The sequence below is a fragment of the Malaclemys terrapin genome, chromosome 16 (genome assembly GCF_027887155.1).
Source record: "Malaclemys terrapin pileata isolate rMalTer1 chromosome 16, rMalTer1.hap1, whole genome shotgun sequence".
In the NCBI taxonomy this organism is placed as follows: domain Eukaryota; kingdom Metazoa; phylum Chordata; order Testudines; family Emydidae; genus Malaclemys; species Malaclemys terrapin.
The window spans coordinates 28,648,414-28,665,044 of record NC_071520.1 but is presented as its reverse complement, the minus strand read 5'-3'; the positions used below and the strand labels follow the sequence as shown (position 1 = coordinate 28,665,044).

Sequence of the window (16,631 nt, the reverse complement as noted above, 5' to 3'; positions counted from 1 at the left end):
TATTAAGGAAAGGGGGAAAAGGCATCCATAGCTTAGAAACAAACCTGGTTTCCTGCCCACTCCCCTCTTCTCCTCAGGGCCACCTGAAAGGAAATGGAAAAGGTGACCGTCTGCAGCGACACGAGGCTGGGGGTTCTGCTTTTGTACTGCTGGCCAGACCTCCGTCTGCAAGAGCCAGACTGATCAGCGACACTCGGCTGCTCCGAAGACAAAGTAACCAGCAGTCTAATCATTATTCTGACAGCCCCGATGTGCCTAGTGTTAAATGTGGGTGTCAGGTAAGTCTATGGGATTTACACTGCGATTCAGATTTTAATCATGGGGCTACGATTCCAAATAAAGAGGCCGACCTGGTGATGGCAGCTCACAGCCAGGCAGGAGAAGTGAGTTTGGGACCAAGCAGCACCCCTCGCTCCCCACCAGCCACAAACAGGAGTACAGAGAGAATACCGCACACTGTGACCCGGGCTCTCCCCAGTCCAGGAAAGAGGTCCCAAAGGAACCTCAATCCAAGACCACCTCAATCCAAGACCAAGACCAGGTTTCATCCCACCTCTGCCCAGAAGCCCGGGGCTACTTGATAGAAGGCCAAGTTAAAAATCAGGGTAAAAAAATCTTGGACCACCCTGCCAGGAAAGTTGTTAAGGAAGTGACTGTAACCCAATTGATAGGATAGAGGTGAGTAACAATGCTGCCCCTTGAATAATACCACCTAGCACTTGTAGAGCACACTTCACCTTCAAAGTGCTTTACATTCATTTATTTATTAATATTCCCCCCACCCCAGAGTAGTTAATCAGCAGCATCCTCATTTACCCCAAAGAAATTTAAGGCTAACCCACCCCCCAGGTTCGGTGAGAAGCCAGGACTTTCAGTGCTAACAGCAGGGGCCTCTACAGCTCACGCTAAAAGAGTAGCTCTTCTAGCTGGAAGCTGTAGTAAGCTCTTATCCTCTTTGTGGACCAGGCACTAATAGGGGCCAGCTTCCCTGTGCTAGTGTAGGTTATATTGGGTGAGTTTTCAAGGCCATAGAGGGAACCCACGTCAGGAGTAGAAGTTGCCATTCTAGGGTTGTGGTCTCCGTCTCTTTAACGAGGTGTAATCGTTAGCTGCCTCTCTCTAAAGTTTCTCTCACATGAAGGGTTTTGGGGGAGGGGTTGTGTGACTCACATTAAATAACCTGAAAATACAGTGAGGAGCATGTGAATCCACGTCAGGAAACACCCCCTACAGATACAGCTCGGCTCTTTCAATTACAACATTTCAACTGAGAAATGGACAGGAGGTGGGAGTGCCCCAAAATAACTAAATTCCTGTGAAATGGGTGGTGTCGGTGTAAAAATACCCTGTTATGTGACAGGCTTCCCACAACTACATTACAGGTCTAGCTGGAACCCCTGGATAAAAATAACCACTGCAGAAAGGACTAAATATTTGTAAGTGATTAATGACAAGAAAACAATGGAGATTCTATGATGACTGTGTTATGCAGGAGGCTCAGTGATCAATGGGGTCCTTTCCGGCTTCAAAACCCCATAAATCCGAGATGGACCAATCCAGAACCCCAACTCCAAACATCCCCTGACTTTGGGAGCTTGAAATTTGGACCTGAATTTTGCAGCTGACCCATCTCTAACCATAGCTTTGGATAGAATCCTAAAACGTTCCCGACACAAACTCACAAGCAACACAAGCCAACGCCCACTGAAATCAACAGAAACATTCCAGTTGGTCACCTGGCAGCAGGTTTTCAAGCTGATATTTACACAATCTCATGAACAGCACTGGTTTGCTCTGGTCCCCGTGTGACTGCAAGTCCAGCCACGAATGAGTGAGGCGTTTGGAGGTGTGGAGGGGTCACAAGAAGAGAGGGATGATTAAACTAGCTAGCAAGAGCTCTGAATTCTTGCTACAGAGAGGGGGAGGCTGCCGGAAGACGCTCTTCAGAAGGGAAGAGCGGAAGCACGTAAGAGGAACGTGGAAAACAAGAGGCGAGAACCTCTGAGCCAGATGCCACGGGCATCATTGCTCAGCAGGACAACACTGGTCATCTCTCTGGGTGAATGAGCCTTTTCCATCGCATGGGAAGCGTTCTCTGAAGTCATCACCCCCACACACACTCACACCTGTTTATAAATTACAAAGAAAAAACTAAAGAGGAAATTCAATGTAATCAAAAGCTTTCATGCACTTACTGGCCCTGTTGATGGATTACCGGGGGGGGAAGGGGGGGAAGAGAGAGAAACCTGGCTGCGGCATGTCCCTGAGCATTAGCAGGCAGGCACATTTAGCAAATGCACTAATGAGATAGCAGCCTGGTAGAGGTTTGAACGCCAGCGCTCTTACCGTAAGAGTCCTGTTCGGCAGGGGCCCCAGCCTCAGCTTGGCCTGAGCAGCACAAACAAAGAGCAATCAATGACTGGAGCGAACATTCACACCAAGATGAAAAGAGGAGGCGATCCGCAATGAGCGCTGTAGTGCTGCCCTCCTCGCCAAGGCAGCTGTTTGCTTGAAGCATATGTGAGTGTTCATCATCCTGGGACTGGGATGTATGGCTTAGATTAAGGCAAAACCAATTTCCACTCACAGGGGGTTAATATCCTACAGTACCCTCAGCATCGTGACTTTAAAGGGAAGAGGGGACTAGGTAGAAGAAGCTGAAAAGCCGGGACAAACAGGCGAGTTTGCAGGGCTTTCCGAACATGGCCAGGAAGACAATGAAGCCTTGTCTTCACCGCTTGAGGAATAAACTAAAGTAGGATGCCTCAGCCTCAATCTTCAATGAACGGATAATTATGTGATCCTGGAGCTCCAGGAAACCCCACCAAATGGAAGTCGCCCACTGGAAGAATTTTAGCTGTGCTTCCCCAGGAGGGTTTACTGATCGGGATTTGAACTCAGGACTGAGCTCCCTTCCCTGTTTCACTCCACGCTGGAATTTAGCAGAGATCCTCCAAGCTGATTAGATGCATGTGATTAAGTTAGCGGAAGCTTTTGAACAAGGGGGTGGACGGAATTGTTCTCCTTTATCTCCAGACCAAAATCAAAATCCAAGGCTTACTCTAGAGAGTACCAGTCAGACTGCTGGTTTACTGTGTGAACACCCCTTTCGTTCTAAAGGGCACTGCAGCCCATTGATCGTTTTAATTGAATCCATAAGGGGCCAAAATTGTTTTGCTGGGATTTCTTATTTTAATTGCTGCAGTGCCAAGGTTTCACATTCATCCACTTTCCCTGCAATCATCTCAGTGACTTTGTCTCCCTGCACAGAACACACTCTGATACTTACCGCAACCGTGTGTGTGGCTTAGGTTAGAGAACCTTTAAAAAGCTGCACAGGGCCTTGGAGATCTTCCAGATAGAAGGGGCACAAGGGCTGAGTCTTGAGGAGTAGGGAGAGAGCCACCCAGCTACCCCCAGGAAAAAAATAAAAAGGACAAACTACAGGAAACATGATCAGGAAACATACACTAGCAATAAAACAACTGGGTATTTTACTGTCAACGTGTGTTCACGTAGGGATGGATCTTCCGAACTATCACTACCAGACACTGCGCTCTATTGCCATGAGCCACCCCACCACTCCCTCAGGCTGCGTTAGAGAGACTGGAGATGAGACAGAAGGACAGAAATCCACCCCCTACCTCGACTCAGCGTGCGGGAGTGAAGTTTTGGGTCCTGAGCAGGTGGCTCCGAGGAGGCAGGTTCGCTGGGGGCTTGCGGCAGCTTGGTCTTGCTGACGGGCATTGGCTGAGGCAGCACTTGCTTCGGCAAGCCCTTGAAGAACCACGCCCCCGAACGCTTCCACACCTGGGAAAGAGGCAGAGCACAAGGGAGGTTCAGAGGGAAGTTCTCGCTCTCCCGAAAATGACAGTGCTTCGTCCACAAGAGCATCCATTTATTAAACAAGGTGGGATGTGACCCACATTTAAGGGTCAAATCAGCTCTCAGCAGCTGCCCCATAGTTACATTCTGGCTGGGCAGATCAGCCTTCAAGAGCTCGTTTGATGCTTATCACCTTGTTTATTGAAATGATGAGCATGGTACCCAAAGTGATGGTGGGTGGAGCCTCTTGATAGCCAGCCTTGAATTAACTCTCCAGCCTGCTTGAACAGATGATTCTAGCTTCTCGCACACAGCAGTTTTTTGACTCACTCTCCAACTCACAAGCATGCTGGGTGATTGCACAATCGGCAGGGGCATGGTGAATTGTGGCAGTGCAAAGTGAGTGCAGAACCTTGCCGGTCCAAAATGGCAGCACCTTACACACGCTTGGCACTGGGGCAAATGACCTGACCAGGGGCCATGAATTGGGTCCTTGTATTCCCAGACTCATACACATCGAGTACCAAGGCTCCAAACTTCACCTCCCTTTGAACAGACACCATGTTACAGAACATATATACCCACAGTGCTTGAAAGCAACCTGTCAGAAAGGGAAAGTCTCCAAGTAACCTATTCTCTCAGTTTGTGAGCCATAGTACAAAAGCACAGGGCAAGCCAATTGACGGGGCTGATGACCATGAAACCTTCTCCAGAACAGATGATCGTTACATGCAAAAGTGGTTAATTTTCTTAGGGGAAAAAACACATCTTGTTCAATCTGCTTTTCATTAAAAAAAAATTGCCCATCTATACCGAGAGAGTCCGGCTAACTAGGAGCTGTTCATCTGTCAGTGGGAGTTCGTCCATGGAGTGAGGGTAGAGAATGAGGGGGAGGGAAGAGAGGGAGATTGCAATGATTGAATGTCTTGGGAAAGAAGTTGGCCCTAAATCTAATTAACACAGTTCCTTCCGGGATTCTTGGGACAAGCCTACTCAGAATTAATATTGTACGAGCATGCAGCCAGCCCCTTATATAATGCTCCATGTGGCAGGATGCTTAATATCAAGAAATGCTTCGGACAACTATCGTTAAAGCTCTGACTTCAAACGGCTACCGATTCTGGAACCACTAAGCGGCAGGACATCCCAGACACAGAGTTTAATAAAGCATCACTGTAGCAGCAGAGAGGAAGTAAAACCTGCCAGGAGCACTGCACTCACCTCTCTCTGCTCGCTGCAGATCTTGCACAACCAGATGGAATGAGGGCGGCTGTTGGTCGCCTCGACGCCACACTTTGTGCAGACATTCTACCAACAAAACAAAGCACACGTTTATGGTACAACGTGACACTAAATCGCTGCAACAGAGCATTGCCAGAAAGGCCTTGTGCAGAACAATAACTGACTCCTGCTGTAGTTAAAGACTCAGTCATTCACCCTAAGAGGTGTGTGTGGGTCTGATTTCAAAGGTACAAAAATAAATGATCAAGGAAATTCAAAAAGTTAAGACTGAGACTTTGCCAGCAATGCTCACCGGGCTGTGATGGGCGTTAGAGCGAGTCCAAAACAGGAGGACATTTTGCATAGCATATGTTCTGCTATGTCAACTTGCAACTGAGGGACATCATTTCAGATTTAGTGATGATTTAATATCATTTGACATTTAATATGGCACTTCTCACATTCAAAATGGTTTAAAAAATGATTTCTCATGAACCCCCACAAAGCCATGCGGAGGTGGGTTCATTTCACTGGGGCATAAAGTTTAAGGCTGAGATTTGCAAAGCTGACCAACACATTCAGACTAAAGCTGGGAAATATTTTCTGAACTAAACTCCCCCCCACACACACACACACACAAAAATGCAGATTTGGGCCAACCAAAACATTTTGCAAATTAGTGATGAGTGTCACATTTTTTTCTTTTTCCAAAAAAAAAAACGAAAGAAAAATGTCTTGATTCAAAAAGACTTTTTGTTCTGAAACTTACTTCAATTATATATTTTTTTAATTAAAAACCTGAAAAAAAATTCAAAACCTAAATAAAAAAACCCACACTTTGCTCTACCCAAAACAAATTTATTTTCATTTTTGCAGCACTGCAAGTGAACAAAAAAAAAAAAAAAAAAATTATTCCGCCAGATCTCATTTAGACACTCATCTTCCATTAAAACTAATGGGAGTGGTGTATCTAAATCCCCGACTCGGCTTTCAAAAATCTCAAGCTATGTGATTTGCTCAAGGGAGTCGATGTCAGAGCCAGGGTAGAACCCAGGAGTCCCCGAACACACGAGCTGAAGGTTGTATCATCAGTATTATCTGCTGTTCCCAAGCTCAGCCCAGGTAAGGTCTCACCTTTTTGCAGTCCTCACACACGACACAAGCTGATCCCAGCTGTTCTCCGCACAGGATGCAGCGATTGACCCCATCGCCAGCCACATTCTTGCGCATGTCCTCCAAGCGGTTCATGAGACGCCTGCACACAGAACAGGACACGGTAGCACAAAGACAGACAGTGCAAGAGATAGGAGAGTGGTGTTGGCGTGCCCGGTTCTGCTGGACGCCACAGATACTTATTTTAGCCCTTTAGTTCATTGTTTCTCAACTAACAATCCAAGGACCAAGAGATCGCCCTGACACAGTTTAGGAAAAGGCTGAGAAACACTGCTAGTTAACAGCAGTATTTCCATTGGTAATGCCCTACCAGCCACTAACATGACAAAGACGCTTCCTTTAGCCTGGGCAAAGATATGTATGACCTTCCCTCTTTGATCAGATTTTCCCTCAGTAGCAGAGCCTCCCTCAGACTAACCCAACAAGGAGTCAATTAGGAAGGAAAAGCAGGAGATTAGAAGGAAAGAAGCAGCATAAGGAGTTTGGGAGGAGAAGAAAGAAGAATGGGTATTGTCAAAGGTTAATGTCTCAAGTTCGCCCCCTTGAGGTGAGAGCAGACACCTCACTTACCTCCCATGTCATTCTCTGGGCAACCACAATCCAGTGGTCTTGTTGGCGCGTACAGCCCTCTGGCTGTACCCTTGAGAGAGTCCTCCCCGTTTCAGGGGATATAAAGCTGTCCAAACAATAGGAAAATATTTCCCTGACCCCCGTCCTTGTGCCAGGGAGAGGGAAGCTGTGACGCAGCTGCCCTGCTGTACACTCTCTGTGTAGCTGCTCTAAGCCGACAGGAGAAAGTTCTCTCAATGAGTTAATTAATCCCTCCCCAACGAGTGGCGGCAGCTATGTCAGCAGGACAAGCTCTCCCGCTGACATAAGCGCCGGTGTGGACAGCGATACGTCAGCATAATTTATGTTGCTCGGGGGCGTGGCTCATTCACATCCCTGAGCAACATAGCTTATGTCGACTTAAGCTGTAGTGTAGCCAGAGCCACAGAGTCAGATCCTTCCAGGTGCTAAGCATGAGCACCTCCACCCCATTCAAAACCAGGATCAGGTGACAGGGAAATGGAGCGTTGGCCATTTTTCACTTTTTCCCAAGGATCCCAGGATCTGTAACTTTCAGCCTCCTGGACGGCCACCAAGGACCTGACCCAAATGGGGTCAATGGGAAGACACCCACGCACTTCCACAGGCTCTGAATTAGACCCCAAAGCTGGTCAAAAGGGACCTCAATGTAATAGTCACCCAAAAGGCTCTGCATTGTCAGCACTGCATAATAGACCAAGTCCCAGATGACCCAGTAACCATCCAACCCAGAGACAAGTGTTGCATCATAACTAGGCTGGGCAGAACTCAATTTTCATTCTTTTTATAATTTTAATGGATAATATTGCGGTTTATTTTTAAGCATTTTTTCCTATTTTTATTGACTCGTTTTCATAGGTGCACAAAATTAGGGGTTTTAAACTTTTTTTATTTTTGTTTAAATGTTCAGAGTTGCGGGAAATTATGGGGGTCAGACAATAAATATTTAATGACAGTAGATATTGATATTTGTAAAGTTAAAACTTTGTAACTGTTAAAATAAGTTATGAACATCACATGTCAAAATATACAAAGTAACTATCATTAAAATCAAACTTGCATAAATTCTCAAACAGCATTTCTTACTTTGCTTATCTGTACATTTCAATTATTATTGATGGAAATATTGTGTGTGTGTGTGTGTGTGTGAAAGCGAGAGAGATGAATAAAAATCTAATCCTTCCAAGTCTAGTCTGACTCATACAGTCTAAGTGAAGATAAAAAGATCCTGTAGGTTGAATGAAGTAAAACATAATTAGGAAACGTAAAAGTAATTAACCTGAAGAAAATGTGTCACTTTCAACTATCATTTTACCTGAAAATATTGAGAAATCTACAGCTGTTAGTGTCCAATCTAATACATTATGGGAATCTCTTGAGATACTCTTAATAGGCAGCCAATTTAAAACAAAACAAAAGAAAGTACTTCTTCACACAATGCACAGTTAACCTGTAGAACTTGTAGTCAAGGAATGTAGTGAAGACCAGAGGTATAACTGGGTTCAAAAAATAATGAGATAAGTTCGTAGAGGACAGGTCCATCAATGAGAATTAGCCAAGGTGGTCAGAGACACAACCGCATTCTCCGGGTTGCTCTAAACCTCTGCCAGAAGCTAGAACTAGACGACAGGAGATGGATCACTCAGAATTGCCCTGTTCTGCCATTCCCACTGAAGCACCTGGCATTGGCTTTTGTAGGAAGCCAGGCTACTGGGCTAGATGGACCATTGGTCTGACACAGCATGGCCGTTCTTATGCTCTTAATACACACCCAGCATGATACAGAAACATTACAGCTCGGTGAATGCTAGACAGTATCTCCAATAAATATTTTCAGGTTTTCAAACAAGTTCCCCTCCAGTGTGTTGTCCCCTCTTTTTCATTTGCTTTACACGTGTATTTTAGAAAATGAGTTTCTCAACAGGAATGTTCAGCCAGACAGTAAATATTGCAGACTATCCATGGAAAGCAAGCTTCAGCCTGGGAACTGAAAGTATTCACCGTGGGCCCCGAGTCTAAGGGCTATGTTAATCCATTCAGGGAACGAGAAATACACCATGTGATTTACACTTCCAATCAAAACAACTCACATTGGAAATGCTGAATTTTCACAAACTGCTGAGGAATCAGCTATGGCCAAGAAGTATAAAGTATTTGGCACATAAAATTAAAGAAAAAAAAAGCATCCATTTGTGGCCATTTTATCAAATAATCGCATTGCTCTGAATTATTCCCCAGCTAACAAACACCAGTGTATGCTGTGGCATACTCCCAGTGCTCAAACTGAGTGGGTGGGGGAAACATATATAGCAACACTCTACTCCAAACGTACTCCACTCCATCTTCACTGAAACAAGAGGCAGTGGTGAGGTGTATGGGCACAGGAGACATTGTGTGGGAGGAAGCACAGTATCGCTGAGCAAAGGTCACCAAGTCAAGAGGTTGTAAGTTCTTATGCTGGCACTCCTATCCTATTGCCTTGCTGTGCGATCTTGGACAAATCATTTCTCTCCCTCAGTTTCCCCAGCCCAAAGAAAGAGAGGATAATACTGCTGTCCCTATCCATCAGGGAGGCCATGAAGATTCACCTTTGTCAAGCACTTAGAATATGTAAAGTTCTAGACAAATAAATAATTATGTTCCTCAAAATGGCAACACTATTTCCTTACATATCTGTGCCTGCTAGTCACGGTCACAGCCTGCTTGGGAACTTAGTCAAAACCCATCAGGACTTTTTTTCTAGAGCTGGTCAGGAACAGAATTTCCATTCGGTGGGAAATTCCAACATTTCAGGGGGGAAAAAATCATTCCAATTTGAAACAAAAATCCACAATTCTTCAATTTCCCATCAAACTAGAATTCTGAAAAATGTGGATCCAGGGCCTTCAAAACATTTTGTTTGAATAGTGTTTTGATTCATTTTGTTTCAGCTTTAATATCATATTTATAATATTATTCATGGTGTACATTAGTGAAATAAATATAAATGTTGAAACTAAATGACTTGAAAGAACACTATCAAAATGAAGCATTTTGACTTTTTCCTATCGAAAGATTTCATCAAAATCAACATGTCCCCATAAAATGTTTCCATTCCAAACAAAACTGCATTTTTCTATGGAAAACTTCTAACATTTTTTGAGCAGCTCTAGTTTCTGTCTGTCAAAGGGATGCAGGATGAAGACCTTAGTGTATTTTTGGGGATGACATGTAGTGTATTAATGCCTTCTTTACTTTTCTAAGAAAAAAAATTAAATATTTTACTTTGCTGCAATTGTTAATCTTTTGAGTAAAATGCAAAAAGCCCACCAGAGACTGTAACTGTGCAAACCCATCTGCGTACTGTGTGGGTAAAGAGACACAACTAGCAACTTCTGAAAAACCAACAGCAGCAACAGCAGTTTGCAAGCTCTGGAAAGACGCAACAGCACAAAAGGTTTGAGTGGTAAACTGTACAACTGGTTAACTTACAAACCAGCTAGCTAAAAATAGCAGAATCTAAAATGCATTATTTATTCCATTCAAAGGTGGGGGGGGAGAGAGAGAGAGAGAGAGATCCTTACTTGAGAGAATTTCAGGAAAAAAAAAAAATCAAGCCCGCAGGGGGCTTTATACACTCCCATTGCAGCATGACCCAAATCTGACAAAGCAGCTAAAACAGCATCCATTAAAAAAAAGACATCGTCCCCCATGTCTTATGACAGTTTCAGGTTTATGACAGTTACACTGACCACACTGTCAGATCATTTACAAACTATATGATCCCTAATTTACATGTGGCAAATTCTGAAGAGACCTTACTGAGATCCATGAATTTCATCCTTAAACTACCGGCGGGCTGTTCACAGAGTGGAACCCAAGAATACCTGCTAGACATTTTTCATGTACTGCATAGAGACTACGTAAGCACTCGACAAAGGAATACGCCTTGACAGTGCAGCAAGAGATAGAAAATACATTGTATGTACCAAAACCAAGCCATTTTATTTCAGTTCGTACAGTGCCTGATCCAAAGCTGGTTGAAGTCAGTGGGAGTCTTTCCACTGACTTCTCTAGATTTGATTCAGGTCCAAAATGCTGAAGTCTTGTTCTATGGCTGTTTATTAAAGGGACACTATCAGGCCAAGTTTGACCCCAAATTCAGGTATCTCAAAAGACAGGAGTAAAATCCTGGCTCTATTGAAATCAATGGCAAAATTCCCATTCACTTCAGGATTTCACCCTAGATTTTTACTATACTGTACTTGAGACTAATAGAAAAGTTTCCAGTTTTAAAGGGGGGAGGGGAAATGGACATTTTTAAAATATAAACCCCCCCTAATATAGAGCACATTTCTGCAATACATATAGTAGGAGTACAGCAGCTAAAGCAGGGGACCCTGAAAGTGAATTACTAGAAAATGACTAAATCGGCAAAACTGAAACAGACCAGTCTATTTGCATTGTCAAAAAACAAACCACCAACCACCAAAACACCAAAACTCAAGTCAAGGGTTTTAATTCTTTCAGTTTGCATAATCTAAAACATTGTCAATAATCAAGTAAGGCACTTTTTTTTAAGTAATTCTGATTTTTAACCTGACAATATACTTTCTAAAAGGAATAAAATGGGTTAAAGATTAACAGTCTCTGATCTGAGTTAGGTGGGTTGATAGTTTAAACATTAAAAGTACAGGAGAAAGTTATTTTCTAGCATAATTCTCTCTCATGTCTTCATTCCTAAAGCATGCTGCTGTCTATCCCTTTCTTTGAGCCAGTGTTCAGTACACTGGAGATCACTCGTCCAGGATTCTTTTCTAGATGTTAACTCAGCTGTCAGACCTGGTGATGCAGGGGAATCACTCCTGACCTTACATCTATAGGTTTAACATTTCATGGGGAATACATTTAGTTGCAAACACTAAGGGTCCCATTGATTGTAATGGGCACTGGATTAGGCCCTTAATATTTAGATCAGAATGAAGATTATTCCAATGCTTCTAAAAAGAGAACGTTGGCTGTTCTCAACACACTCCTTAATTAAACTAACCACTGCAATTTCTATCCTATGGTATGGGGAGCTTCTCTGTCAACTATCTGCACAGGGCACTGAAGCATATTATGGAAGTGTGGCAAGTGGATGAAACCAACAAATCTGGAAATATCATTGTCTAGCATGTATGGTGCTCGTGTTATATTGCTGATTATGGTAAGTACTGTATCTCTTTGTTTAGAAGCCCCAGCAGCAGATAAATTTCGTTATTTAATCCAGTGGTTTATCTAGGGACATAATCTATTACTTTCCCCATAGATTGCATGCTACTGCTGCTAACCCAGGAGTGCCTTCTGAAATTCACACCTTATGTTTTATGTAATTGTATGTAGAGGTTTTGTGTTGTGCAATATTTTTGGCAAAATGGCTATTTTCATAGCAAAAACATCTGCAAGTACAAATGTTCACATTTTTTCAATGCCAAGCCAGCTATGCTAAAAAATGGGTCCATTTCCATTGAGCAGATCTGCATGTCCAAACAAGGCTCTTTCATGGAAAATTGAAACAAATTGCAAAAACAAAACAAAAAATCCTTTAACCTCAAGCAATTCTGAATTTGGCTCCAAATGTTTTGCAAAACCGCCGCTTATCACGGGCAGCATCATCACAAAGAAATAGAGTGTAAAAATATAACAATCTGTGTACTTGCACTGGGATTATATGACTACTTTAAAAACAAACATTTACCTTATTACAGTATTGATACTAAAATCATTAATGCTGCTCTTGTCTTAGAATGTAATGCTGCAGCCAGGAGTTTGTACCCCAAAGCGGTAAAGATTTTCTTTTCACAATTACACACACACACACACACACACCTGCCTTCCAAGCGAGGATGTTAAATTGAGGCCCATCTCTGAGGATCAGTCAGGCTAGAAGTTAAAGATCCCCTGGGAATCATCAGAAGGTTCTCATGTTCAGAACTGTGCAGTTGTGAACTGTGGCTGAGTGCACAATGACGGACGATTTTGCCATGAAGCAATTGCGCTATTCATAGAATCATTGAATATCAGGGTTGGAAGGGACCTCAGGAGGTCATCTAGTCCAACCCCCTGCTCAAAGCAGGACCTAATCCCAACTAAATCATTAGCACCTAAATCCTAGTTTCTTTAAGTTCCTGGAGGTACTTTAAGACAGAAAAGTGCTCTAGAAAATCAGATTCCATTCCATTCTGTCCCCCTTTTATTTGGGGGAAAACAATTCACAGAGCCACGGGATAGTCCCTAATACGAGCATCTGAATTTCCAGGACACTCAGAAAATTCATATCCGTATCTGCTCCACAATGACTCAAGGCCCCTCAGGCAATGGCGCACCCCTATGCATCTCTTTGGTCCCCCTCTCTTTAAACTTTCTCAGTCCCACAGCTTTGCCTTCCCTCTGTCTGAGGTTGATTCTTCATTGTCACTGCACCTGAAACAGCCTGCCTTCCTCCTCGCTCTGCTTTCCCTCCTTAAGATGCAGTTCAGACCCCACCTCTTCCATGCTGCCGACAGCTAGGGAGCTGTCACAAGTTCCCCACGCCATCACTTACCAGTCCTTCACGCTTCTCCTGATCTACTGCTTCCTCCTACTTACATACCTCCTGATTTTAACTGCTCTACTTTGTAAGAAAGGCATGCTTTCATTACATTGCAATAGATTGTACTCGACACTGGAACAGAAAGGTCTGGTTCTCATCAGCCTATGTCCTCCTCCATTACGAGGTCTGTTACTTTAGGGCTATCTACATACAGGATTTGCTCCAGTTTCACTAATGCACTAATTTAATTCAATGGGTACGTCTGTGTGTGGACACTTGTACACTGGTATAAATCTGGCTTTCATTGGTTTAGTTTACCCCAGTTAAATAACTTGGGTTATCAACACTCACATTGGGCCCTGGTATGCAAATTGGTTCTCATCTCTATATTTAGTGCTAATAGAATCCTGAGAGGAAGGATGATCCAATGATTAGGGTCCCTGTTCTGTCACAGACTTCCTGTGTGACCATGGCCAAGTTATCTAGCCTCTCTGTGCCTCTGTTCTTCATCCCTAAGATGGGAGTGAGCAGTGCCCCACCTCACAGGAGTGTTGTGAAAAGGCGCTCGGATACCATGATAACAAGTCCATACAAGTACCACAGATAAACCAGAATGAAATGTTAACAGAAAGGTGTGGTTAGTCTGTCTGCTGAAGGTGGATCAGTGCAGAGTCAGCCCCGTCTAGAAGAGTGAAGGAAGGTGCATTACACGGGCCACCTAAATTATCCTCCACTAAGCTGTGGCCAGACTCCATTTTGGAAACCAGAGACTGATAACAAAGGACAGCAAGAGAGAGACCGGGGATATTCAGCTCATACATACGGCATGAGGGCAAGCTGAACATAAACTACACACAATGGTAAGTTATTGATTCAAGCTTAATGACTGGGATCAAAAGGTCCAGGTACTCCTGACTGGAATAAACTCTGATTTCTTCCAATGAAACCAAATACATAATCCATCTTTGCAGTAAGATGGATTCAATGTAGACTCAATTTTCACTGCTGCTAACAGCTAGAGAGATTTACATTGAAACAAAACATCTTCCGTTCACAACACTTTTCAGCTGGTCTTACATTTTAGGTCAATCTTATTCAGCTAATACAATTCAATTGAAAAACATTTCAGTTTGCAAGAAGTCTATGTAACCGTATCAGTCTTACTCAACTAATGGCATTCCGCTGCTCGGTCATTGCTATGAATCAGCATCGAGGCTTCCTCGCGGCTTTTCCTCCCCTCTCCTGTAGATGTCATTTGTTTATCTTTCTAATTTTTGCTGCATGTATAAATTAACCATCCAATTAATCACTTTATACTAAGTGTCTCTAACACAGTGGCTGGATTTTAATTACCATTATGCACATTTCCAAAGTGCCCATCACTGTGGTATCTAATGGGCTAATTTTAAAAAGCAGTGCATACATTTTATGACTATTAAAATCTGCAGTTGAACAGGCCAAGATAAGAGTAATCAAATCACAGGCTACAGTGCATTCTATCAGAGGCACACGGAGCATTATTTCCCCCCGTGGACAGTCCTTATGGTGGGAGGAGGAGTAGCCATCCTCTAACAAATTAGGAATTGGTCACTGATAGAAGCAAGATATGGGCCTCATGGACTGGTATAATATTTCCTGTGTTCCTAACATTTGCCCCAGTCGAAACCAAACTCCTTCGCCAGTTAGGGATACGCTACAAGCACCACCTCAGAGATTGTGATCGCTTTTGCTGAGCCTCCGAGAGTTCATCCATGTATGTCGTCATCTCTAGACCAGTGTCTAAGTCACTATAGGTGACACTGTACCATGCTACAGAGCCATGAAGAAGACCTTGCAAGAGACTTGGGGAATCCACAACAGAGGTGACGTGATCTTTCTTCAGAGGAGGGAGTATGGGACAGCATTATTCCTGCACCACCTGTTGGCCAGTCCATGCAACTGGTCTGAAGAGGCTACAGAAGAGGCTTCGGTTAACGTTTGAGTGCCTAATATGAGGCACCTGTATCTATTTAGGTACCAAATTCAATGGCTTGATTCATGCGGTCCTGGGCACCCGCGCCTCCCGCTGACTACTGTTATTAGTAACATCACCGTAGTGTGTAGGAGCCCTACTCACAGACCAGAAGCCTGTTACGGTAGGTGCTGCACAAACACAGGGCAAAAAAAGACCGTCCCTACCCCAAAAAGTTTACCGTCGAAGTGTAGGACAAGAAAGAACAGGCGGATACGGTCAGACAGGGGAGTACAAGGAACCAATGAGACAATATTGGGCAGCATGACAGGCCTCAGCACACCAGCGCCTAACCATTGACTGTATCAACCCTTGTGTCTCACTGCCCTGGTAAGAGCAAAGATGCTCGAGTAGTTGTCCCTCCCCTACACCGCAGAGATGAATACGAAATAAATGTCTCGCTAGACCATGAGCATTTCAGCAGGAGCTTTGTGTTCAGCTCGACATCTATTGCAGAAGCGGCAATTGCGCGCGCGCGCACACTCACACTCTGCATATACTGTGCCTCTCACTGCAGTACACGACAGCAGCACCATACCAGCAACCCTGCAGCATGATGCCATAGGCATTTTCTCCTGCGTTTTTATTCAGGACAAGCTGTAATCAACAAGGGGAATATAGAAAGAACTTTTATTAAGTGCTGACTCCTCGGCAAAACAAGAACTGGCACCAGCGTATGCATGCAAAAGTTCTCTGTATTTAAATATTTATTGTAGCGCCACAAAAATGAATAAAGAAGACAAGCCTAATGGGTTTGAAACAGCACCAAGCAGTACGTTCAGTGCAGCATGCAGTATAAACTGGAAAACAACCCTGAATCACAAAGGATAAATGGTTTTATGCCTTGCCTCACAACTGCACAGGGTCGAACACTGAAATTCTATGACCAGTCTTAAAAAACACAACACTCCTGTCACAACAGAGTTGATGGGAATGAGCTTGTCTAGGGATTTTGCAAAGATTTCTAAGAAAAGGGAAAAAGTCAATGCAATACACACAAAAAAGGTCGCCCAGCTGACTCCAGAATTAAGCCACTACTGTTTCTACTGGGAACTCGTGTGTATTAAAGGTTTGAATATTAAAACTAAAGTTAACATGAAGGTCAAAAAAATGAAACATGTGATCTAAGTTTTTTATTAAATTAAAATTAGGATCAAAAGTTTAGAAGCAATTTTCTTCATATATGCACATACCTCTCATGGCAAAATGTGATTCTACCATTTTCTCAGCTTGAGATACTGAATTAGGGTGACCAGACAG

At 43.5% G+C, this 16,631-nt stretch overlaps 1 protein-coding gene across 5 annotated transcripts in view; it reads right to left on the bottom strand.

Moving 5' to 3' along the window:
- Window positions 1-16,631, bottom strand: part of RPH3A (rabphilin 3A) — a 118,697-nt gene that overhangs the window by 40,697 nt on the left and 61,369 nt on the right. For 4 of the 5 annotated variants that reach the window (XM_054006821.1, XM_054006819.1, XM_054006820.1 and 1 more), the window contains 5 exons: window positions 6,181-6,301; window positions 5,047-5,133; window positions 3,645-3,810; window positions 2,347-2,388; window positions 45-83 (listed from right to left, as the gene is read on the bottom strand). In XM_054006821.1, the coding sequence (XP_053862796.1) occupies window positions 45-83; window positions 2,347-2,388; window positions 3,645-3,810; window positions 5,047-5,133; window positions 6,181-6,301 (455 nt within the window). The remainder of the gene's footprint in view (window positions 1-44; window positions 84-2,346; window positions 2,389-3,644; window positions 3,811-5,046; window positions 5,134-6,180; window positions 6,302-16,631) is intronic. The other variant, XM_054006822.1, reaches the window with a different exon arrangement.